This window comes from Hypanus sabinus, chromosome 1, assembly GCF_030144855.1.
Source record: "Hypanus sabinus isolate sHypSab1 chromosome 1, sHypSab1.hap1, whole genome shotgun sequence".
Taxonomy (NCBI): Eukaryota; Metazoa; Chordata; class Chondrichthyes; order Myliobatiformes; family Dasyatidae; genus Hypanus; species Hypanus sabinus.
The window spans coordinates 113,770,082-113,790,345 of record NC_082706.1 but is presented as its reverse complement, the minus strand read 5'-3'; the positions used below and the strand labels follow the sequence as shown (position 1 = coordinate 113,790,345).

General features: G+C 40.4%; 1 protein-coding gene across 2 annotated transcripts in view; it reads right to left on the bottom strand.

Moving 5' to 3' along the window:
• The window catches only part of LOC132396783 (1-phosphatidylinositol 4,5-bisphosphate phosphodiesterase gamma-1-like), a 256,980-nt gene that overhangs the window by 150,688 nt on the left and 86,028 nt on the right, over positions 1-20,264 (bottom strand). For both annotated transcript variants that reach the window (XM_059974696.1, XM_059974691.1), the window contains one exon: positions 3,163-3,312. In XM_059974696.1, coding sequence (XP_059830679.1) covers positions 3,163-3,312 — 150 coding nt within the window. The remainder of the gene's footprint in view (positions 1-3,162; positions 3,313-20,264) is intronic.

Genomic DNA, 20,264 nt, shown 5'->3' with positions numbered 1-20,264 from the left:
TCCATACTAATCCCAGCCTTTCCAAGCTTCCTAGCCTGTAATTATGTGACAAATCCCTGCTGCACTTATAGAGTCATTGGGTTATACAGGTCAGAAAAAAAGGTGCTTCAGCACAATTCATCCATTCTGACAAACTGTCCAAATCGCTTTTAAATGTGGTAATGGTACTCATGTCTACCTCTGGCAGCTCGTTCCACACACTCACCATCCTGTTTTGAAAAAGTTCTTTCCCTTCTCACTTTAAACCTATGCTCAGTGACCACGTTACTAGGTACACCTGCATTTCTGCGCATTAATGCAGATTTTTAATCAGCCAATTGTATGGCAGCAACTCAATGCACAAAGGCACGCAGACCTGGTCAAGAGATTCAGCTGTCATTCAGACCAAGCATCAGAATGGGGAAGAAATGTGATCCAAGTGATTTTGACCATGAAATGATTGTTGGTGCCAGTCAGGGTGGTTTGAGTATCTCAGAAACTGCTGATCTCCTAGGATTTTCACACACAACAGTCTCCAGAGTTCACAGAGAATGGTGTGGAAAGAAAAACATTCAGTGCAAAACAGTTCTGTGGACAAAAACACCTAGTTAATGAGAGAGGCTAGAGGAGAATGGCCAGACTGGAAGATGACGTAACTCATATAATCACGTGTCACATGATGTGCAGAAAATGCATCTCTGAGCACACACGTTGAACTTTGAAGTAGATGGGCTACAACGGCGGAAAGCCATGAAAATACACCCAGTGGCCACTTCATTAGGTACAAGAAGCACCTAATGAAGTGGCCACTGAGTGTATGACATCTAGTTTTGGATTCTGGCTATTCACCCTGTGTATAACCCTTGTGATCATATACACTTCTATGGGGTCACCCCTCAGCCTCCTATGCTCCACTGAAACACTGATGCCTCACAGTGCCAGAGACCCAGGTTCATCCTGACCTCTGGTGATGTCTGTGTGAGATTTGTACTTCCTTACTGTGATCGTGTGGGTTTCCTCTGAGTGCTCCTATCCACTCACAGATCTAAAAGAACGATATGTTAATTTGTCACTGTAATGTTTGGTGAGAATAGGTGATTGGTGAAATCTGGGCAAAGCTGACGAGTATCTATGGAGAATTTAAAGGATTGAATCAATGTACAAATAGCGTGAAGGGGCGAATGATGGCTAGTGTAGATTTGGTGGGCTGAAGGGTCTGTTTTCCTGCTCTATCAATCTATGACCCAATGACCAATATCGTGCCGGGAAGCTGGACTATCCCCAGCTCTCACCGTGTCAGCTGGGTTGCAAACCGGAGCTTGCCCTCCCCAAGCTGAACAACCCTTGCTGGGCCTCCCAACACCAGCCCCCAGAAGCAGCCTGTCCACAGTGAGCTGTGGGCTGATTCATTGCTAGCAAGTGTGAAAGCAAAGGGCAGGGATTTGCTTTGGATTCTTGACACTCAGATTTCCAATGCAACAATGCACCGTCCACAATGCACCTTCTTATTACTAAAGGCATAAAGATACCTATCAGCCCAGATTCCATTGCTGCTCTTGTTCCTGGGAAATAAATCTCCAATGTTTAGATTCATTTAGTTATCGCATGTACAGTATACTATAACATAAAATGAAATGAGTCATTTGTGTTCATAATCAGCACAACTTAAGAATGTGCTGGGGGCAGCCGCAACAGTTGCCACACATTCCAACATCAAAACAGCATGACCATCTTATTCAGCGAAAAAAGACAAGCAACAAGAACAAAGCAATACTGGAACAAACTCCTTTCCTACCTTCCGACCCACCCATCCGTTTACACAGAAAGGCCTCCAACCAACTGCTGGCCACCTCCGGGCTCCAATCTCTAGACCTTGGCCCAGAACTCTCAGATTTGCAGACATCAGGCCTTAGGTCTGATTAACCTGGGAGCTAAATGGGGTGCATAAACACTTCTAATGCTATATTGACTCATTCTACTGGTAATGTTTCTTGACTATCCAATATGAATTAGGTGATACCAGAATGCATTTAGTGCAAACACCTAGTTTGGGGATAAACTAATCTACATCTTTCTCACTCCAAGGCAAAGTATAAAGGCAGATGGCAAGGTTTGCTCTTGAACATAACACACCTTCATCCTCACTCACAGTGTAACTACTTTTTAACATATTAACCTACTGTGATGCTTTTTCAGAACTTGCCGTAAATGAAGCACAACATGTTTTTCCAAGAATCACAAATTACTTCAAGGTACCTGGCATAAGTTGCAGACCATGTGGTTCTCTAAAGGCCCAGCTGCTGGTGGATGAATCAAAGTGGAACTGAGACATGAGGTATTTACAGTACTCAACAGATTTTCAGCTCAACAAGTCCATCATCAAACAAGAACAATTTTGCAACCAGCTGATCCTTTCTTAACTTAGCTCACCTCAGCTCAGTTGCTGTCAAGATTTTACAAGTGGTCTTGGACTTGCTGGGTTAGGAAGAGGGGAAAGTTAAGCAGTGTTTCTGATGGTTTGGATTGAAAATGAGGGTTGAATCTAATTAACTTGATGTCTTCTGGCCAAATAGGGGTGCTTGGAGCGTGATTATAAGCTGATGATAGGAAAAAAGCACTAGATTTATTTAATGAGTAGCTAATACATCAGTTCAGCTTGGATTGTACATTAGATAATCTTCAGGCGATAGAAATAGACAATGATGGGTTTCAGTGTTCTGTGAAAAATTAACCAGGGGTTATGTTTTCCATCAAGCATTGAAAGATGGATGCACATTCAGGAAATACTGTAGGTCATAGGCTACATATAGTTCCCCAACAGCCAGCCCATGTTTTTTTGTCAAGGCTGCTATATTATTAGAAGCCTCTAATCAATGCCTCTATAGTTACATGCCTATAACTTCATACTGTAAATGAAAACGTGTCATGTCATTTAAACTTCTTGTCTATTTAGGTGACTTTTTAATATTTTTTATAACCTCCTTTCATTTTTCTCTGAGTTCTGGAGTTCTGCTCCTTACTAGGCCAAAGTTAAAGGACCTTTATTCCACAGATCTGAGTTAATCTAATCTGATTTATTTTGCAATTGACTCTAAACTGCTTGTTTAAAAAATGAGGAATTCCTAATCTTGTGGGTGGATGGGAGTCAGCCTAGATAACAGTCTTATAATCAAAATAATTTACCTGAAACGCTTAGTGTTTTCAGTCTGAATTCCATTCCATAGAGAATGACAAAACACAGGTTGCTATCCAGTTTCCGTGCTTCATCTGGATAACGCTCAAAATCTCTTGAGTTCTTCCCAGGTCGAATTTCCTTAATTTCCCGTATGTCAACTAAATAAAAAAGAAAAGGAACATTTTCAAGTTATTGTACAATTTGAGTGAATAGCAATATAGCTCCTGACTGCAAACTCTTAATGTTTGTTTTTGCAAGGAATTCCTTTGTCCATGTCATCTCCCAATGTAAAGCTTTGTAAATTGTGATCATTCCCTCTATCTTTAGATGTGGTGAAAATCTTTTCTTTATACTGAAAATCCCAAGAAACAGGGTATAGTTACATGATGCTGCACATACACTAATGATTGATATTATAAAGGTGAAAAGAGAAATACTGAATGAAAACATTATGGCCCAGAATTTGTAGTCAGTCATAAGCTGATAACACTTCCCAATAACCCACAGAAAGATTTTGCATTCATCTTGCAGAACCTTCCCTATCAGAAGTTACAGCAAATGTTACCACTAAAGTTGTGGGATCCTGCATCATGGCATGGATTTCCACTAGTAAGGGTAACAGATAGTTACCCCATGTAAATATATTCACATTTTTATTAAACTGCTATACATGGGCTGTGGCTTCAGGAAAATGGGCATTGTTTACATTACAGCCAGCAGTGAGCTAATCACAGGCACAAGAGCTAAACATTTACAAAGCTTGTTTATGAAACGGTTTAAAGAACTTTTAACAGCTGGATAAGCTGTGGCTCTTAGATTAGCAAGTTTTCAAAGCTCTCAAAACATAATCAATAGAGACTCAAGAGATTTTTGCTGCTGGAACATGGAGCAGAACTCAGCGGGTTGAGAAGCACTTGTGGGGGAATAGAATTGTTGACATTTCGGATTGAGATTCTGCATCAGGATATCACAAATGTAACGTAACACTTCTACCAGAAATATCCTGAGCACTTCAAAATTGTTCCAGGTCAATGGAGAAAATCTCCTGCTGCAGTTTCTTCAAGCATTCCAGATGAGGAAGTTTGCCAGAGCTTCTAGTCTCCATGAAGTCTCTGATTTTAAACTGTATTTGGGTATTCACTGGTAACCTTCTGTCAGAAAATTAAGTGTAGGAATCCTTACAGCTCTATAGACAGTCACTAATATGTCCTCATTAAATCTTATTCTAGAATGAGAGAACCAATTCCCAAATGCCCACTAACCTCATTTCACCTGATAAACATGGGGCATAACATAAACACACAGGAAATAGCAGAAGGTATAGGCCATTTGATTTTGCAGCTTGCTCTATCTTAATGCCATTTTACAGGTCTCTTCCTAACCTCTTGATCCCATTTATATTTATAAATATATAAATCTCCCTCTTAAATTTATTCAGCACAGGCTCATTGGTATCAATTCCACAAGTTCATCATTGTCTTTTTCCCCTCACCCTAGCCATAAACTTCTTGCCCCCATAATCTCCAAATTATTCTAGACTTTTTAACCAAGGGCAACATCATTCTTGCATCCAGTTTCTCAAGCAGTGTCAACATTTTGTAAATTTTACTTAGATCTCCTCCCATTCTTCAAACTTCTAGTGAAGGCAGACATGTTGACCTAATTTCCTCTGATATGGCACTCTCACCAAGCCAAGAATCAGTCAGATGATGCCCTGTTGCACTCCCTCTGTGGCACATTTGTCCTTTCCTAGGTAAGCAGGCTAAAACTAAACGTAAGAATAGGATCACTAAAGCCCTGTGTAATTGTAACAAGGTACTCTGGCCTTTCTTCTCAAATCCTCTTGCTATGAAGGCCAACATATTACTACTTGTTTCATCTGCATGTTTACTCTCAGTGACTGACACAGAAAGTCAAGTTTCTTTGTACATCAACACTCATGTCATTTACAAAACACGCTGCCTTTTACTTTCTATTGAAGTGGCTAGCTTCATATTTTTTTGAGATCTCTTTTAATGTGTCATGCTAAAAAGAATGAGCTAACAACATATTGAATTTCTTGTGTATGTGTGTACTTCCTGACCTGACCGCAAAACTGCATTCCCCTTACTAATTTTTGTCAACTTATTCCGTTATATATTCCGAGTTAAACATGTAGAACACAGGCTTGTCACACATAAATTATGCAGCAACACAAAAGGGACTGGAGGAACTCAGCAAGTCAGCAAGCATCAATGGAGGGAACTGTACAGTTGACATTTTGGGGCAGGACCCTTCACCTGTACTCATCATTCATTTCTCTCCATTGATGCTGTCTGATTCTCAGAGTTCCTCCAGATCCTTTTGTGTTGACCCAGATTCCAGCATCTGCAGTCTCTTGTGTCTCCACACTGTAATTATGCCTGCAATGTGCTAACAAACTCTTACTATACTGCTTGCCAGATTTTTAGTTTCTATGCTGAATACTACCTCTTTGCACCCCAAAATATATTGTTGTGGTATTCATGATATTAAAATTTTATATTAAAAATCAAAATAGCAGTTAAGATAAAATAAAAGTAAGCAAAACTATGCCTTGGCTTAGTTTATTTTATACATTTCATTTGAAGACTATACTAGCTTTTAATACCAAAAATGAACAATGACTCCTCTGCTTGCATCTTCTATTTCCATTTTTAGTATCTCTATTTTTCCCTTTCAGGGTTCTTTTGAAGACCCTGACCTGGAGTTACATGCTGACAACAGTTCTTTGCTGGAATGGGACCCACTCTCGGGGTTCCACGATCAAGTCCGGCTCGAATTCGCAAGCCTCAGATCTCTGGGCTCTGGAGATGGGCGGATCGGTGCCAGGACAGGAGACCCGTGTGTTGTCCGGTAGTCGGGTTATCTGCGACTGTGTGCCTGGAGACCCGGGATCTTTGCAATCTTCAGGCACAGAGTTTGAAAAAAGCAACGTAACGGACTTCTAACATCGTAAACCAATGAGTTGTTTGTTATGTCTCTCTTTTTGCTGGGAAAATGGAGACACCTCTTTCTCCCTTATTAGGTATGTTGAATGCCGGGCGAATCGCACAGTCTTCGGGGTAACTGCATTTCTATGTCTTTGCCGTTGCTTTGCCCGCTCACATGAGTGCTCAGTGGTGATGCCGATGCTTTCTTTTGCCAGTGGGGGGAGGGGGGATTGTTGCTTGCTACCTCTTATGTGTGCGAAGGGGGGAGCTGGGGGGGGGGACTTTGGGGTTCCAACATTTAACTGTCGTTCATTCTTTGGGGCACCCCTCTGTTTTCGTGGACGGTTGCGAAGAAAGTATTTCAGGATGTATATTGTATACATTTCTCTGGCATTAAATTGTACCTTTGAACCCTTGAAATTGTTTAAATGACTTACTTGTATGTCACATACCAATTTTTTTAGCAGCTGAAATTTTGAATGGATATTAAAATTAATATTTTGAATAGATTAGCAAGGTAGATCTGAAGAACAGAATTCTACCCATCTAAGTTATTTAATGAGGTACGGTATTCCACACTCTATAACCACTACCTGAGTAAAGTCTCTAATTTCCCTACATCAATGGCCTCTGTTTTTATAGGGAATACATTTCAAGCAACTAGAGAAAATAACTTTCCTCGGGTAGTGGTTAGAGAGTAGAGCTCAGTACCTCAATTAGTAACTTATTAGCTTAGAGACGATTTCAGAAGGAAATAGACACGGAAGAAAAATTAAAATACACTCTGTTGCTATTTTATTATGCATCTGTATACCTGATCATTAATTTAAACAACTAATCATTCAATCATGTGGCAGCAACACTGCCTAAAAGCATGCAGATGTGGTCAAGAGGTTTGATTGTTGTTCACACCAAACATCGGAATGGGGAAGAAATGTGATCCAAGTGATTTTGACTGTGGAATGATTGTTGGTGCCAGACAGGGTGGTTTGCGTATTTCAGAAACTGTTGATCTCTTGGGATTTTCACACCAACTCTCCAGAGTATATGGAGAATGGTGTGAAAAAGAAAACAAAACAACATGCACTCAGCATCAGTTCAATGGGAGAAATCAGCTTGTTAACGAGAGAGTCAGCGAAGAACGGCCATACTGGTTCAAGTTATCAGGAAGGCAACAGTAACTCAAATGTTACAACATATGTTACAACAGTGGTGTTCAAAAAAAATCTCTGAATGCACAACACATTGAACCTCGAAGCGAATGGGCTACGGAAGCAGAAGACCACAAACATACACTCAGCGGCCACTGTATTAGGTGGAGGAGGTACCTAATAAAGCAGCCACTCAGTGTGTGGTAACTATAAAGGAAAAAAGTAATATGTAAATGCCAACGCTTTATGTTCATTCTTCAGAGCTTGAAGCTCTCAACCCTCCTGACCTCAGGACTGTTGATGCATGTGCATCACACCCCTCCCTGAAGTTAGTGACAAGCCCTTTTGTCTTGCTGATACTCTTAGAAATGTTGTCATGACACCCTATCACCAAGCTCCGCCTTTACTCCAACATCATTATTTGAGATACAGCCCACTATGGTGGTATCATCTGCAAAGTTGTAGATGGAATTAGATCGGAATCTAGACATACTGCTGTGGGTAGAGTAGGAGACTAAGGACACAGCCTTGTGGGGAAGTGCTATTGAGAATACTTACTACCCAACCTGCTAATTATATCAAACATTTTCTGTTTTAATTTCAGATTCTCCTGCCTGTCACTGCAAGCTACTAACATGAAAGTTAATCTGAAGATGGTTGGGTCATGATTAGGCTTGGCAGTGATCAATCCTATAACTTAGAAACCTCGTGACGCTCCGCATTAAGACTGAAATGTGGGATCACCACTTCAATGAGAACCTGTACAATCGTCCTCAAGGTAGCAGGCAGCTTTCTCGGGAAAGGGAGAGAGAAGTAGAGAAGTGGGGAGGGGAGGGGTGGAAGAAACAAGCAATGCCAGCAGTGCCTGGAACCATATGTGACTGTGGGCTAGTGCTGTGAATAGCTAGAGCTTGAGAGAGTGCCTCAGAATTTCATCACCTAGTCTTGTACATATTTAAAGGCAACACGAGTGAATCTGCAGATGCTGGAAATAAATAAAAACACAAAATGCTGGCAGAACTCAGCAGGCCAGACAGCATCTATGGGAGGAGGTAGTGACGATGTTTCGGGCCGATGCTGTCTGGCCTGCTGAGTTCTGCCAGCATTTTGTGTTTTTATTTATACATATTTAAATGTTTTCGATTTAAGTAAAGCTCTCAATTATTTTTTTTCATCTTTATAAAAGGGTTGTTGCTAATGGAATAAATGGTACAAGCAACAGATAAGGCCTACCCCAAAGAAGCAAGGGTTTGAATCAATTAGATCCATTACCTTGTTACCTTAGTTAGTCTCAGAGGACTGTGTACAAACTGGAAAAATTCAAATTAATGCAATGTTTAGAATCGAGGACTGAGGTCAGTAAATGGAACAGCTTTTTTTAACTGCTTCAGCCCTGGTAGCATTTAACTTCAGCACTCAATATCTGTCTTAATGCTCAGTGTCATGAGATTTCTCAGTTACAGAAAGAACTGCCATCACAAGTCATATACTAACAATCTCCAGACTAGCTTGTATGCAAGCAGGTTGCAATGATTATGTTCCAGCTATTGTTAGTGCAAGTTTTGGGCAGAACATAGGCTAGTCCTGATCTGCATTGCTCAGTGCAAACTTGATTCTGAAATTATCCTCAGAGCTTATAGGGGAGTTTTCCTACAATTTAAAGAGAAACCATCATTTCCCAGTTTTTGCATCAGTTTGAAAAGGGACAACCTGAGAAGGCTTAACAATGGGGCAGTGAGAAATATGCACTTAAATGAGATTTTTGAAATTTCAGGACATTCCAAAGTACTTTGTAGTCTATGAAGTGTGGCAGCTGATTTACGCAGTGTGTGAACCCACATAGAGCAATGAAATAAAGAGCAGATAATCTATTTTCCTCATGTAGTTTTAGGGACGTATAAACCACAAGAGTGATATACCCAAGATCTGCTGCAAAATGACACCGGGGGAATTTTTACTCAACCCAAGAAGCCAGACAGGACCTTACTATAATGCTTCATCTGAATGAGGGCTCAGTCAACTTTTTGAGTTTGACTTGAAGACAGAAATATCCGACTCAGGTGAGAATGTCTTCTGAATGCAGTTTTGGGAGGTTGGTTATGTTTGCATGATCATGCACTCCAAGTTCTTAATAAAAAATCTGAGTTTAACAATTTCTTTATTATCCTACATAAATAAATGTAAGACAGAGAAAGTTTGGTGAGCAGGAGAAAACAATAAAAAGAACAGGCAAAAAGAAATTAACCTTTAAGTAACAAGGTACTGCTCTATTGAATTCATTGAACTACAGGGAACTCTTCATTCCTCACTGGAAGCTACACTTGTCCCTAAGATGATTCAGATCCAATCATTTGTTTGAATTAAGAGTTGTCACTCCCATTGGCGATCAATATAATTACTGTTGGAAATAATAATCCCAATTTAAGCCACTGTGGTCCCAATGACAAGCATTTCTCTAGGCATTGTTGAATAACCAGCACAACCCCGCATGTTTTTAACCTTCAGCATAACCCATGAGTTGGAGGTTAACGTCGTAAACTTTGCTTCCAACCTGTTCAGCAGTAAGTTATTTTTCAAATGTGTAGATCTGGCTTGTGACCTACTTGATCTGCCTGTGGCTCAGCCATTAAGTAGGTTGTCATGCCAACAGTTGAACAATGAATTACAGCAGGAAGCAGGTGACTCTTGTGGAACATCCAGAAGAATAACCCAGTGCTGCCAAATCAGGAAGCAGCTGATTTTGAGTACACCACCTGATCCTTATGCAAACCATGTCCGAAACAGAGCAGATTTGTGCCCTTTTACAAACATTTGTAGATGGCGTGCTACCTTTAGCATGTACTAATGTGGTTGGATACATTCTAATGCTCCCTGTTTGCAAGTTTATCTTTCCTTTTTTAAATTCCCTTGGATCTAAGAGTATCAGAGGCTAGGAATTAGATGGTAACAGATAATTCCTAATGTTAAAGGAACTGCCAATTGTGAGTCTCAGGCATTGAAATTAGGAAGCTCTAGATCAGGGTCATGTTATCTGATCACAGCAGCAGGGACACTACAATCATACTGTGAAGAACCAGCCTTCCTGGTTAACTAGTAATCTGCTTCGTACTGGAAATCACTTGTACATCCATCCCTTTCCCATCACTAGAGCTATTTTTTTTCAGCCTCACGCATGAGTAACAGTAGCAAAAGTCAAACGACTGGACCAACTTAGAAGGTCACACAGCATCTGTGAAGGTAGAGTGCCAATTTGTGTTTCAGGTTAAGACCCTGCACCCTGTCCGGAAATGCTGATCATCTCTCTTCCTCCATTGATGCTGCTCAATTCACTGCGAACCATGGAACTTCAAGGGTGCCTGAAGGCAAAACAGGTTAATAACTTCATCAACCAAATTTCGAGAAAGGGAGCAAATTGATGAAATAAATAAAAATACTATTTCTCAAAAGTTATCCATGGCATGAATACTTAATAGGTTTCACAAAGGTGTTAACCCCCATAAAAATAGTCTTCATTAAACCTAGTTTGCAGAAAGCTGTCCAACAGAGAAGTTAAACATTCACCAGCCTATGGTAGTAAGTTCTAGCTTAATATCAAAAAAATGAAACTCATGAGAAATAGCTTTAAATATTGTAACAACTTGTTTGAAATTATTCCTGTTTGTAACATAGCAAACCACGGAAGACCCTTCCGTGTAGTATATGTCCACTAGCAGGATGCTCTGTATTACTGATCATAGTATTTGAATCCCTCTGATTGCTGAGAGCCTCATCTTGCAACTCAGGGCCCCTGCCTTGATAACAAGGAGAGTGGAAAGCATTTCCAGGAGGTCAGTCCTCATCTGTTGCCAGTCTGGTTGCCTAGGAAACTGTGGAATACTGTCAGGAAATAGTTGACATCATCTGCACCAAGCTGCCAAATTTTGCACAGCCTCCACAGGGTATCACAGCTTTTGCTTGGTATTGCTACATAAATCAGTCTTTAACCTGACTCCTTCCATCGTTTCATTCAGCCTCTACAGACCGAGTGCAAGGCATGATCAGGATTTGTTATCTCAAGGGGGATGGAATAAAAAATGGGAAAGAATTTATGTTACAATTACATGAAGTTCTGGATAGAGTGCAACTAAAACATTCAGTTTTGACAACCCCACCTCAGGGAGAATATATTACAGTATTCAGTGCAGAATCCCCAGAATGATACTGTGACTAATAGGTTTTAATCAGAAGGCCCTGATGTATTTACTAGACGTATCCATTTTAATGGAGAAGACTAGCAAGTCACCTCATTGAGGTCTTTAAGATATTAGAAAGAAGGGAATAAATTGCACAGGATCAAGGTGCATAAATAATTGCTCCCAATCAATCTAAAGCAGGCAACATCCAAAGTTTATGCTGGCTGTTCATTTGACATCAGTGCAGTGGCCATCAGTGCTCACTGTGCTATTAAGTGACTGGATGCTTTCAAAGAGTGGTCATCACAGTTTAATGCAAGCTTGCATCAATTACAGCCAGCCTGTGCCTTGAAAAACCCAAGGGAGAAGGGTGGACTTCAGCTGCTGGAAGTAGTCTCCAACACATTCTGATCTAGGAGACGATTAAACTCAGAGGTATGTGCATCTGTGATTCACAATGGAGGTACTATCGGAGGAGGTGGAGAAAATAACAGATATTCGCCTTTCACAGAAGGACAAAAGCACCTCCACACCATTGTCCCCACAGACTTAGAACAGAGCCACTCGAGCAATCATCAAGAGAGCCATCCTAAAGATCAGCTGTAGTACTGAGGCAACCTTAATGGACTCACCAGTAGGCCTGAAGTGAGCGAGTGTTTCTTCAAATATCACATCCCATCAACCACATTACTAGTCAGCACATTTGAAATGTGCTATAAACAGGACTTCTTATTCTGTTATCTCCTGTCATCTCATCCCTTGTGATTTCCCCTCAAAGGAAACCAAAGGCTCTGACCTGGCTGGGCAGTGATGAAAGAGCCAATAGAAAGTGAAAATGAAGAGCCGCTACCATTCCTTTTCACAGCTGTAAGCATGATGGCAGGAATTGACGCTGTGCGTTGAGGATGGCTTAACTGTGAGATCTGGACACAAGTATATCACTGAGCAAATCTGGCCTATTATAAACATAAGCAATAATGATGGAACAAGTGTCAGCTCCCTAAATGGCTTGAACTTGTGTACCATTCCAGAGGGCAGTACCCATTTCAGATAGAGGACCTGCTTGTAAGGTGAGAGGGAGCAAAGCTAAGGGATATAAACAACCTGTGGGGCAGGTTGTTTACACAGAGAGTGGCAGGTGTCTGGAAAAGGCTGCCAGGGCGGGTGGTGGAAGCAGGTACAATAGAAACATTTGGGGCTTTTAGAAAGATACGTAAATATGGACGGAGTAGAGGGAAATTGATTATGATTGGGTTGAGTTGTTCTCTGATCTTGGCAATTTACTTGCAAACGTTTTATCACCATACAAGGAGACACCATCAGTGCGCAGTAAATTGTGGTGCATCTTCCCAGTGGTTGGCCTTTATAGATTTATCAATCAGCTGATTGGTCATCATTCTGGAAACTCAATTGTGGTGTAGGGATGAAATCTGGTTGCTGACTGGTTGTGCGGTGAACTTCGTGCATTGTGGTCATAAATGGGATCAAAGTCTACATGCCTGTTTACAGAACTGTTTGTGGAAAACCATGCTTCTAGGAATTCTCTAGCATACTACATGTTCGCTTGTGTGAGGACAGCTAGGTTTAGTTTTAATTTGGCATTACGGTTGGCACAGATATCATGGGCTAAAGGGTCTGTTCATGTGCTGTTTTCAAGTCCAAATTAGAACTGGTGGACAACTCCATCGGCATAGATATGGGCCCCATCCTCATGCCCGATGACCCAGCTAATCCTCCAAAGCCAAATGCAGCCTTCAGCCAGTCATATTGGAACTGACTGGGATAGCAATGTGCATAACCGAAACAGGGAAAGACATGAACAACAAGAGTGCACAAAAATGATTAATTTAATGATTCATTATAATATGTAATGCTATGCTTTTTAAACTCGGTTTGGAACATTTATTTTGTGATTTTTTTTTTGCACTGGAGCCAAGGATATGATGGACAGTCATTAACAGAGGGAATCTCAGATATGAAACTGCTGATGAAGGGAAAACTGGAGTTGGATTTAATGGGATCACAGTCATGCATTTTTTTTGTTACAGATTTCACAGATATGTTTTAGGTGACTCAATCTGTCCTCCTCTTCCCCACTTCTTTAGTTTCATTAGTTGGAAGGACTGTGTCCAAATGCTGGCAAGGTTATGCAGTAAATAGTAGGATTCTTTAAACGTCATCTGCTGGATATTACAGGGTGGCTTCAGCATTGTCAGATTCCTGTTCTGTTTCAAGGTGTAAATAGGCTCAAGAAGCTTAAGCTTTATTCATGAGATCTCAGGACATGGAAACCAATCAGATTACCCTGTTGTGCTACTGGGAAATTAAGTGTGATTGCTTTAGAAAAACTAAAAAAAAACTCCAGATTTAATCCCTGGACTATTATTCTAGATAATCCCAGTTCAAAGAAAGACGAAGTTGCCACACTTATCCAGAACATCAATGAATTAGGAATAGGGGAAGGGCTTTAGTTCTTAAAACTACTTGTTATCTATGGCTTTTTCACATTTGGTAGCCAGATGGGAATGTGAATTGGCTCAACTGTCAACTCACTCACAGCAATAACAGACCCTACTTCCCTATACAGCCTATCCCTGCTTCCTGTCAAGGCTAACATCTTAAGAATGACCATGTTTGATGCATTCAAGATTCAAGATCGTCTGTTGTCACTTCCGGTATGCAAGTGTAAAGGACAATGAAATATTTATTACTGCAGATCCAAGGCAGCAAAATAAGATAAAGAAATCAATAACTAAAAATGCAAGAAATATAAATACAAAAACTAGCTCATATACATAAAGTGACGCTAGGCAGAGCAGTATCTGTGCATATGGTGACTCTTGAGAGGAAATGATAAGGTAATGGTGGTGGGTGGAGATGTTGATCAGCCCTACTGCTTGGAGAAAGTAACTGTTTTTGGGTCTGTTGGTCCAGGAGTGAATCCTATGTAGACAGATAGTTCATGATCAGGATGGGTGGTTTATGATGTTGTTAGCCTTTCAACAGCATTTTTCTGTATATATGTCCTTCATGGTGGAAAGGCTGGTGCAGGTGATGTGTTGGGCCATTTTGACGATCCATCATAGAGTCTTCCTGTCAGCATCAGTGTAGTTTCTGTACCTTACAGTGAGCATGTTAAGATGCTCTCTACTGCACACCAGAAGAACGTGACTATTGCTGTGCATGGTCCAGCTCTCTTCAGCCCCTCAGAAAGTAGAGGCACTGGTTAGCTTTCTTAATGTCCTGGGACCATGAAGGTTGTGTGAGATGTGTTCTCCCAGGAGCTTGAAACTGCTTTCAGTTTCCACTGTTGTGCCACCGATGTAACCAACAGTATGAGTGGTGTGATTTCTCCTGAAATTGATGACCTTCTCCTTTGACTTGTTGACAGTGAGGAAGTCCATCATGATAATCTATACCACAGAGCCACAGCTTCAGGAAAGAAATGCATAGCAATAAAAAGAATCAATATTATATGTAGATAAACTGAACAAATGTCTTGTCGTTTCATTTATTTTGATTCCTTTAATTTTTACATAGAAATTGGAATTTGTATCAAAAAATTTTATGCTGTTTACCAAAAAGGTCAAAGAGGTTGACAGCCTGCTCCTTGCATATCAGTGCTATCCCTTCATCGAGGCTGCAAGAGGAAAATATAGAGAAATCAAAAGTAAAACTGAGGAAGTGCAGAAGTTTAGGTTTTGGACTTCCCAAAGCTTCCTTTTGAGCTTTCCATTTATGAACATTAGAGTTTCCAGAGCTAATACTATCCAGAAAATAATTCCTAGAAGCAGAAAAGCAGTGACTATATGTAAAACAGCTTCTCAATTTATAGACTGAACTTTGGAAATGACTGCAGTATGGAGGGGCCAGAACCATTTTGACCATAATTTTTGTCAACAAAGGCTCTTCCATTAGCAGTAGGAAGTAGATTTTCTAAAGTCTTTTGCTCACATTGCACTGTTGTGACCTTGGCTACATTACAGATGGACTTTATACTTGGAACTGCCTGACTCTATTGTATTAGCAGCAGCTGTACCCTGATAAACTGCACAAACAAATTTGCCTGCCTGCAAACCTTTGTACTTCTCCAGCCTTGTTCAGTCACTTGAAATACAAATCACATGAAATAAATCAACCAAATGGGACATTTCAGACAGTGGAGGATGGGCTTCACTCCAGGTGCATTAGTGGATTCTATCATACTGACTCACTTGGAGAGGCAATTGCTCATATGATTCAGTGACCTTATACTGTAAGTAGGTGAGTCAGACTACTCGGCGGGTCTGGTGCCATCCCTAGTTTGTGATGTGCAATTTGATCTTGATACGATGTAAGCATTAAAGTTGCACCAGTTAGGCACCACAAAATTAGCTCAGTTCCCATTAGTGACTTTTAGTCAATTATCCCCATGTTACAATTGCTTATGCTTAGACAATGAGTACTGGCTGTGATAACAATCAATTATTTGCCAAAGAGAAAAAAATTAATAGCGATTTGAGGGAAAATAAAATCAGGGATGTGGGTAAAAAGCAGGAAAATGGGACTGATGGAACTGTTGCACAAGGAAATGGCACAGATCTGTGGATGGAATGGCCTCCGTGCTGCTGTGATTTACTGTAAGTAGGTTAGCAATTGTTAGGTTCAAATAGTTTAGGACAATTACGCAAATTAAGCCCTAATAAAAGCTTTATTGCTGGGTTTCAGCAAAGACACCAATTTAGTTAAGGAGGTGGGTGGAGACAAGACCTTAAGTTACCACAAGGACTTTCTCTGCTAGTACTCTTGAAACATTCTTGGAAGGGAAGAATGGATCTTTTCAAGGGTTTCTGTAGCTCTCTTACCCTAGTTGCAGTGGTGAATGATGCGAACTCTCTTGTAAATCCTTTGAGCCATTACATCCCTGGAGATTTATCTGAAATGACTTGCAAATAAATTGATTCACTGAAGCTCTGAATAATTGAAGTGAGTGGGGTGATGTTTCATTCCATTGACTGTCTACGTTAGTAAAGCCCAAACCTTGGAGCAAACACCATGGCATCATCTTTGAGGGGAACATGGAGAAATTATTGAAAGGTGGAATTGTAAGTCTATGGAGGTTTGGAAAAAGGATGACAAAAATGGTGGTGAGAGAGAGAATTCGGAGAGGTCATGGGGAAGAATTAGTGATTCAGAACTCAACACGTAATTAAAGGAGAAGGTTGGCACGTGATGTATCTAATTAGTATTTAAGATATTAAGACAAAAAAATATTGTGGAAGATCCCCAAAAGTTATCTGCAAGTGGGTACTCAATTAAAAAAAATAAGGAATCACTGATCCATATAATGGGAATGAATGGGCATGGGTTTGATACACTGCAATGTGAAAGTGCATGCTCATTCTTTTGAATTGTTCCCTTCTACATTCTTCACTTGGTATCTGTCCTCCCTTTGATTCTTTGCCAGCTCTCCTCCTTGAAGGAACTAACGTCCCTTTGATGTGTGGCTCAAATGTAATGACCTGGTTCATATTTTTACTGCTATGCTGTATGTATTTCATTTTACAGTTCCGTAAGAGCAGTCTGTTCTGTTTTCAGCTTGTTTGGATTATTGCTGAAGACTTGTGCACATTGGACTGTTTAATTAAAATGGGACTTTTCTTTTAGTTTTTCTTTACTAACCCTTTAGTTAAGATTCATGAATATAATTCCTTTAATCGTATGCAGTGTGCTGTCTGTTATTTCATGGCACTGATCTGTAACAGGGTAACGAATTACACAGCATCCATACAAACCGGGGCTTATAACAGGAGAGTCGTCTCAGTCTCAGGAGTTTAGCGGGACCAGAGAGTGTTTTCCCTAGACCTACACAGCCAAGGAAACCAGGGGGTTTCACAAACACCAACTGGGCATCTACCTGACCTCATCCAAACTTGGTATTGGGTGAACTTCGGATGATTTCTCCCTAATTCAACAGAAGGTTATTTGGCATTTATTTTATTGCTGTTTTATTCCCCCCCCCCCCCCCCCCAAGTATCAGAATTCCAAGGACACGGCAGCATTATCAAGAAGCATGAAAATGCTATTGCTTCTCGGGATGGCAGCATTCACTGCCAGTCCATCCATGCAGCCTGTCAACCCTGAATGTTGCTGAGCAGTCCAAATCCGACTCTACATTATCAAAAGCATCATTCACGGCCAATGGAGTGTGCTCCAGTAATGCAGTGGTGTCCCACCAACCACCCTGTGAGTGCACTCTACAGGAACAGTGAAGCAAGAAAAGATGCAGGGTCTTTATAACATTAAGACGCCTGTGGTCTTCATGAAGCAATATGTGCACTGTTGCCCTGTAGCTTTCTTCCAAGAATTGGTTTAGTTACTTTCTCCTTGACTATATATCATTCGTTATTTCATGCAGTTATGGCCTGGAACACGAAACATATTAAGGCATCCAAGTCCATAGCCAGCATTATATTTCACTAGTTATTCAAGCTTGCTCAGCCATTCCAGTTACTGTTCCAACATATCAGACAGTACCATTAGTAGCACTCTTGCAATGAAGACTCCTACACATTCCTCTCAGTTTAATGATGGTTTTGAAGCACTCTTCCTTTAAAATAGGCTCCCTCTGAATAACAGGAAGAGGAGCAGAGGAGCGAGGGACTATCTTGCCTTATGCACCCTCTCTTTAATTTCCCTATCCTACCAAAGACCAAGAGGAAAGTTTCCTAAAGCCCCCAGATCTAGCAGCAAGAGCTTTGCTAAATTTTTGGTCTACCTTCAGTTGTGATGCCAAGATCTGGACACTTCCACCATATCCTTATATTGCATGACACTTCTCAATATGATGGGCACCAGGAGTGGTGCCAAAAATAGATAATATATTCCAGCCACATTGGCATCAACAATGCCCAAATACTGAAGATGAAGATAACCTATTGCAAAATGTTGTCAGCTGTGACAATTCTTGCCTACAACAGAAAGACAAAGAAAAGCCCACATGCATTCAATTGTGGACTGCAGGCATTTTTGCCATGGTCACAATCTGGGCACAAACTTGCACCCGTGGACCTTCACTAAAATTGCAGGCAGTGCTTCCCTTTTTGCGAAAGAGATTTGAATTTCACTGGCAATGCCAGAGGTTCACAGGGACCACAGAATGACAGGCACTGCCTGGCTTATAACCAATATTCTGCCTCAAAGACTGCATTTAAAGCAATAGTGTGTAGCCATTACAATGACGCTCATCTCCAGCTCATCTTCCCTTGCCTGGTGAAGTATCCTTCCCAGGAGTCTCTCACATATAGCAAAAAGGTTTTGTTCCAACTCTTGCATGACGGCCCTGACCGTCATCTCAAAATCCAAAATAAATTTATTTTCAAAGCATATGCATGTTACCATACCTTGAGATTCATATTCTTGCAGGAACTGAGAGAAATACAATAGAATTTTATGAAAAACTATAAATAAACAGATAGAGACTGACAAACAACCAATCTACTAAAGAAGAAAAACTGTGCCAATAAAATACTACTGAAAATATGAACTGTAAAGAGTCCTTGAAAGTGAGTCTGTAGATAGCTGAATTTAGTTCAGTGTAGTGATGAATGAAGTTATCCACACCGGTTCAGGAGCCTGATGGGTGTAGGATAATGACTGTCTCTGAACCTGGTGCTGTGGGACCCAAGGCTTCTGTACCTCCTGTCCATAGTGGGAAGAGGGCATGGCTTGGATAATCGGGGCCTTTGGATGCTGCTTTCTTGTGACAGAGCTGCATGTGCTTTGGGGAGGGCTTTGCCTCTGATAGACTGGCCTGTATCCACCACTTTCTGTCCAACCTCAACATATCAAAATATTACATCAGTCGGCTGCAGTTGAGCAAAAGTTGCAATAAAACACTGCTTGTTAGTTTTGCTGACCTGGCAATTCTGGCTGTGTGAAGTGAAAGTGCTGCATTTACAAGGATACTCTCAACACCACATCCCATGACAAACATTCTCACTTCAGTGTTGCACTGGCATTTTCAGGACTTGATTCTAGTGTTGCTTGTTTAATCAGCCATTGAGTTTCCACAATAACAATATTCAGTTATGAGTGGCCACAATAAATCAAAATAGTCAATCCAGCATTAAGTTCATACAAAACAACTGTATACCCATTAACCCAAGATAACCAGCAAAAATTTTTCTTGGAATTAATGTTTAAGTTATGACCTTAATTTTCATGTTCATAAATCAGTATTCAGTGCTATTCATAGCTTAACTCTGGACCTCTGACAACCAATTCCAATAAAACCTCTGGCCAGACTTTGTTCATTTTTTTTGGGTTTGCATTAACTTATCAGGCAACACAGTCAAATGTCCTATTGTGTTCAGACAACATTCAATTTTCTGTATTACTGACTGCCTTTGAATAATGATACAGTTAGGAATGTGAACTCTGCTCTAAAATGCTCTATTTTAATCTTTGATTTTCGGATTGATTACATTTAACATATTAGTAAGCTTAAGAACTAAACACAGCTGCAAACAGGAAATAAAGGTGTGATTGTGATGAAAATGTAATACTTTTTCCACTCTCAGCATGTCATATTTTTGTTTTAAACGTGAATTGTTTTTCATCTTTTCAATACTTAATGCTTCACTAATGTTAACATAACATTATCCTTTTGATCTCTTTATTCTCCTCTTTTTTTCCCTCCAATCTCAATTTAAAGTTCAAATTACTCATATATTACCATACACTACCCTGAGATTCACTTTCTTGCAGGCATTCACAGAAAAACAAAAATATACAACAGAATCAATGAAAAAACTACACCCAAAGACTGAAAACCAATCCGCAAAAGGAAACAAAC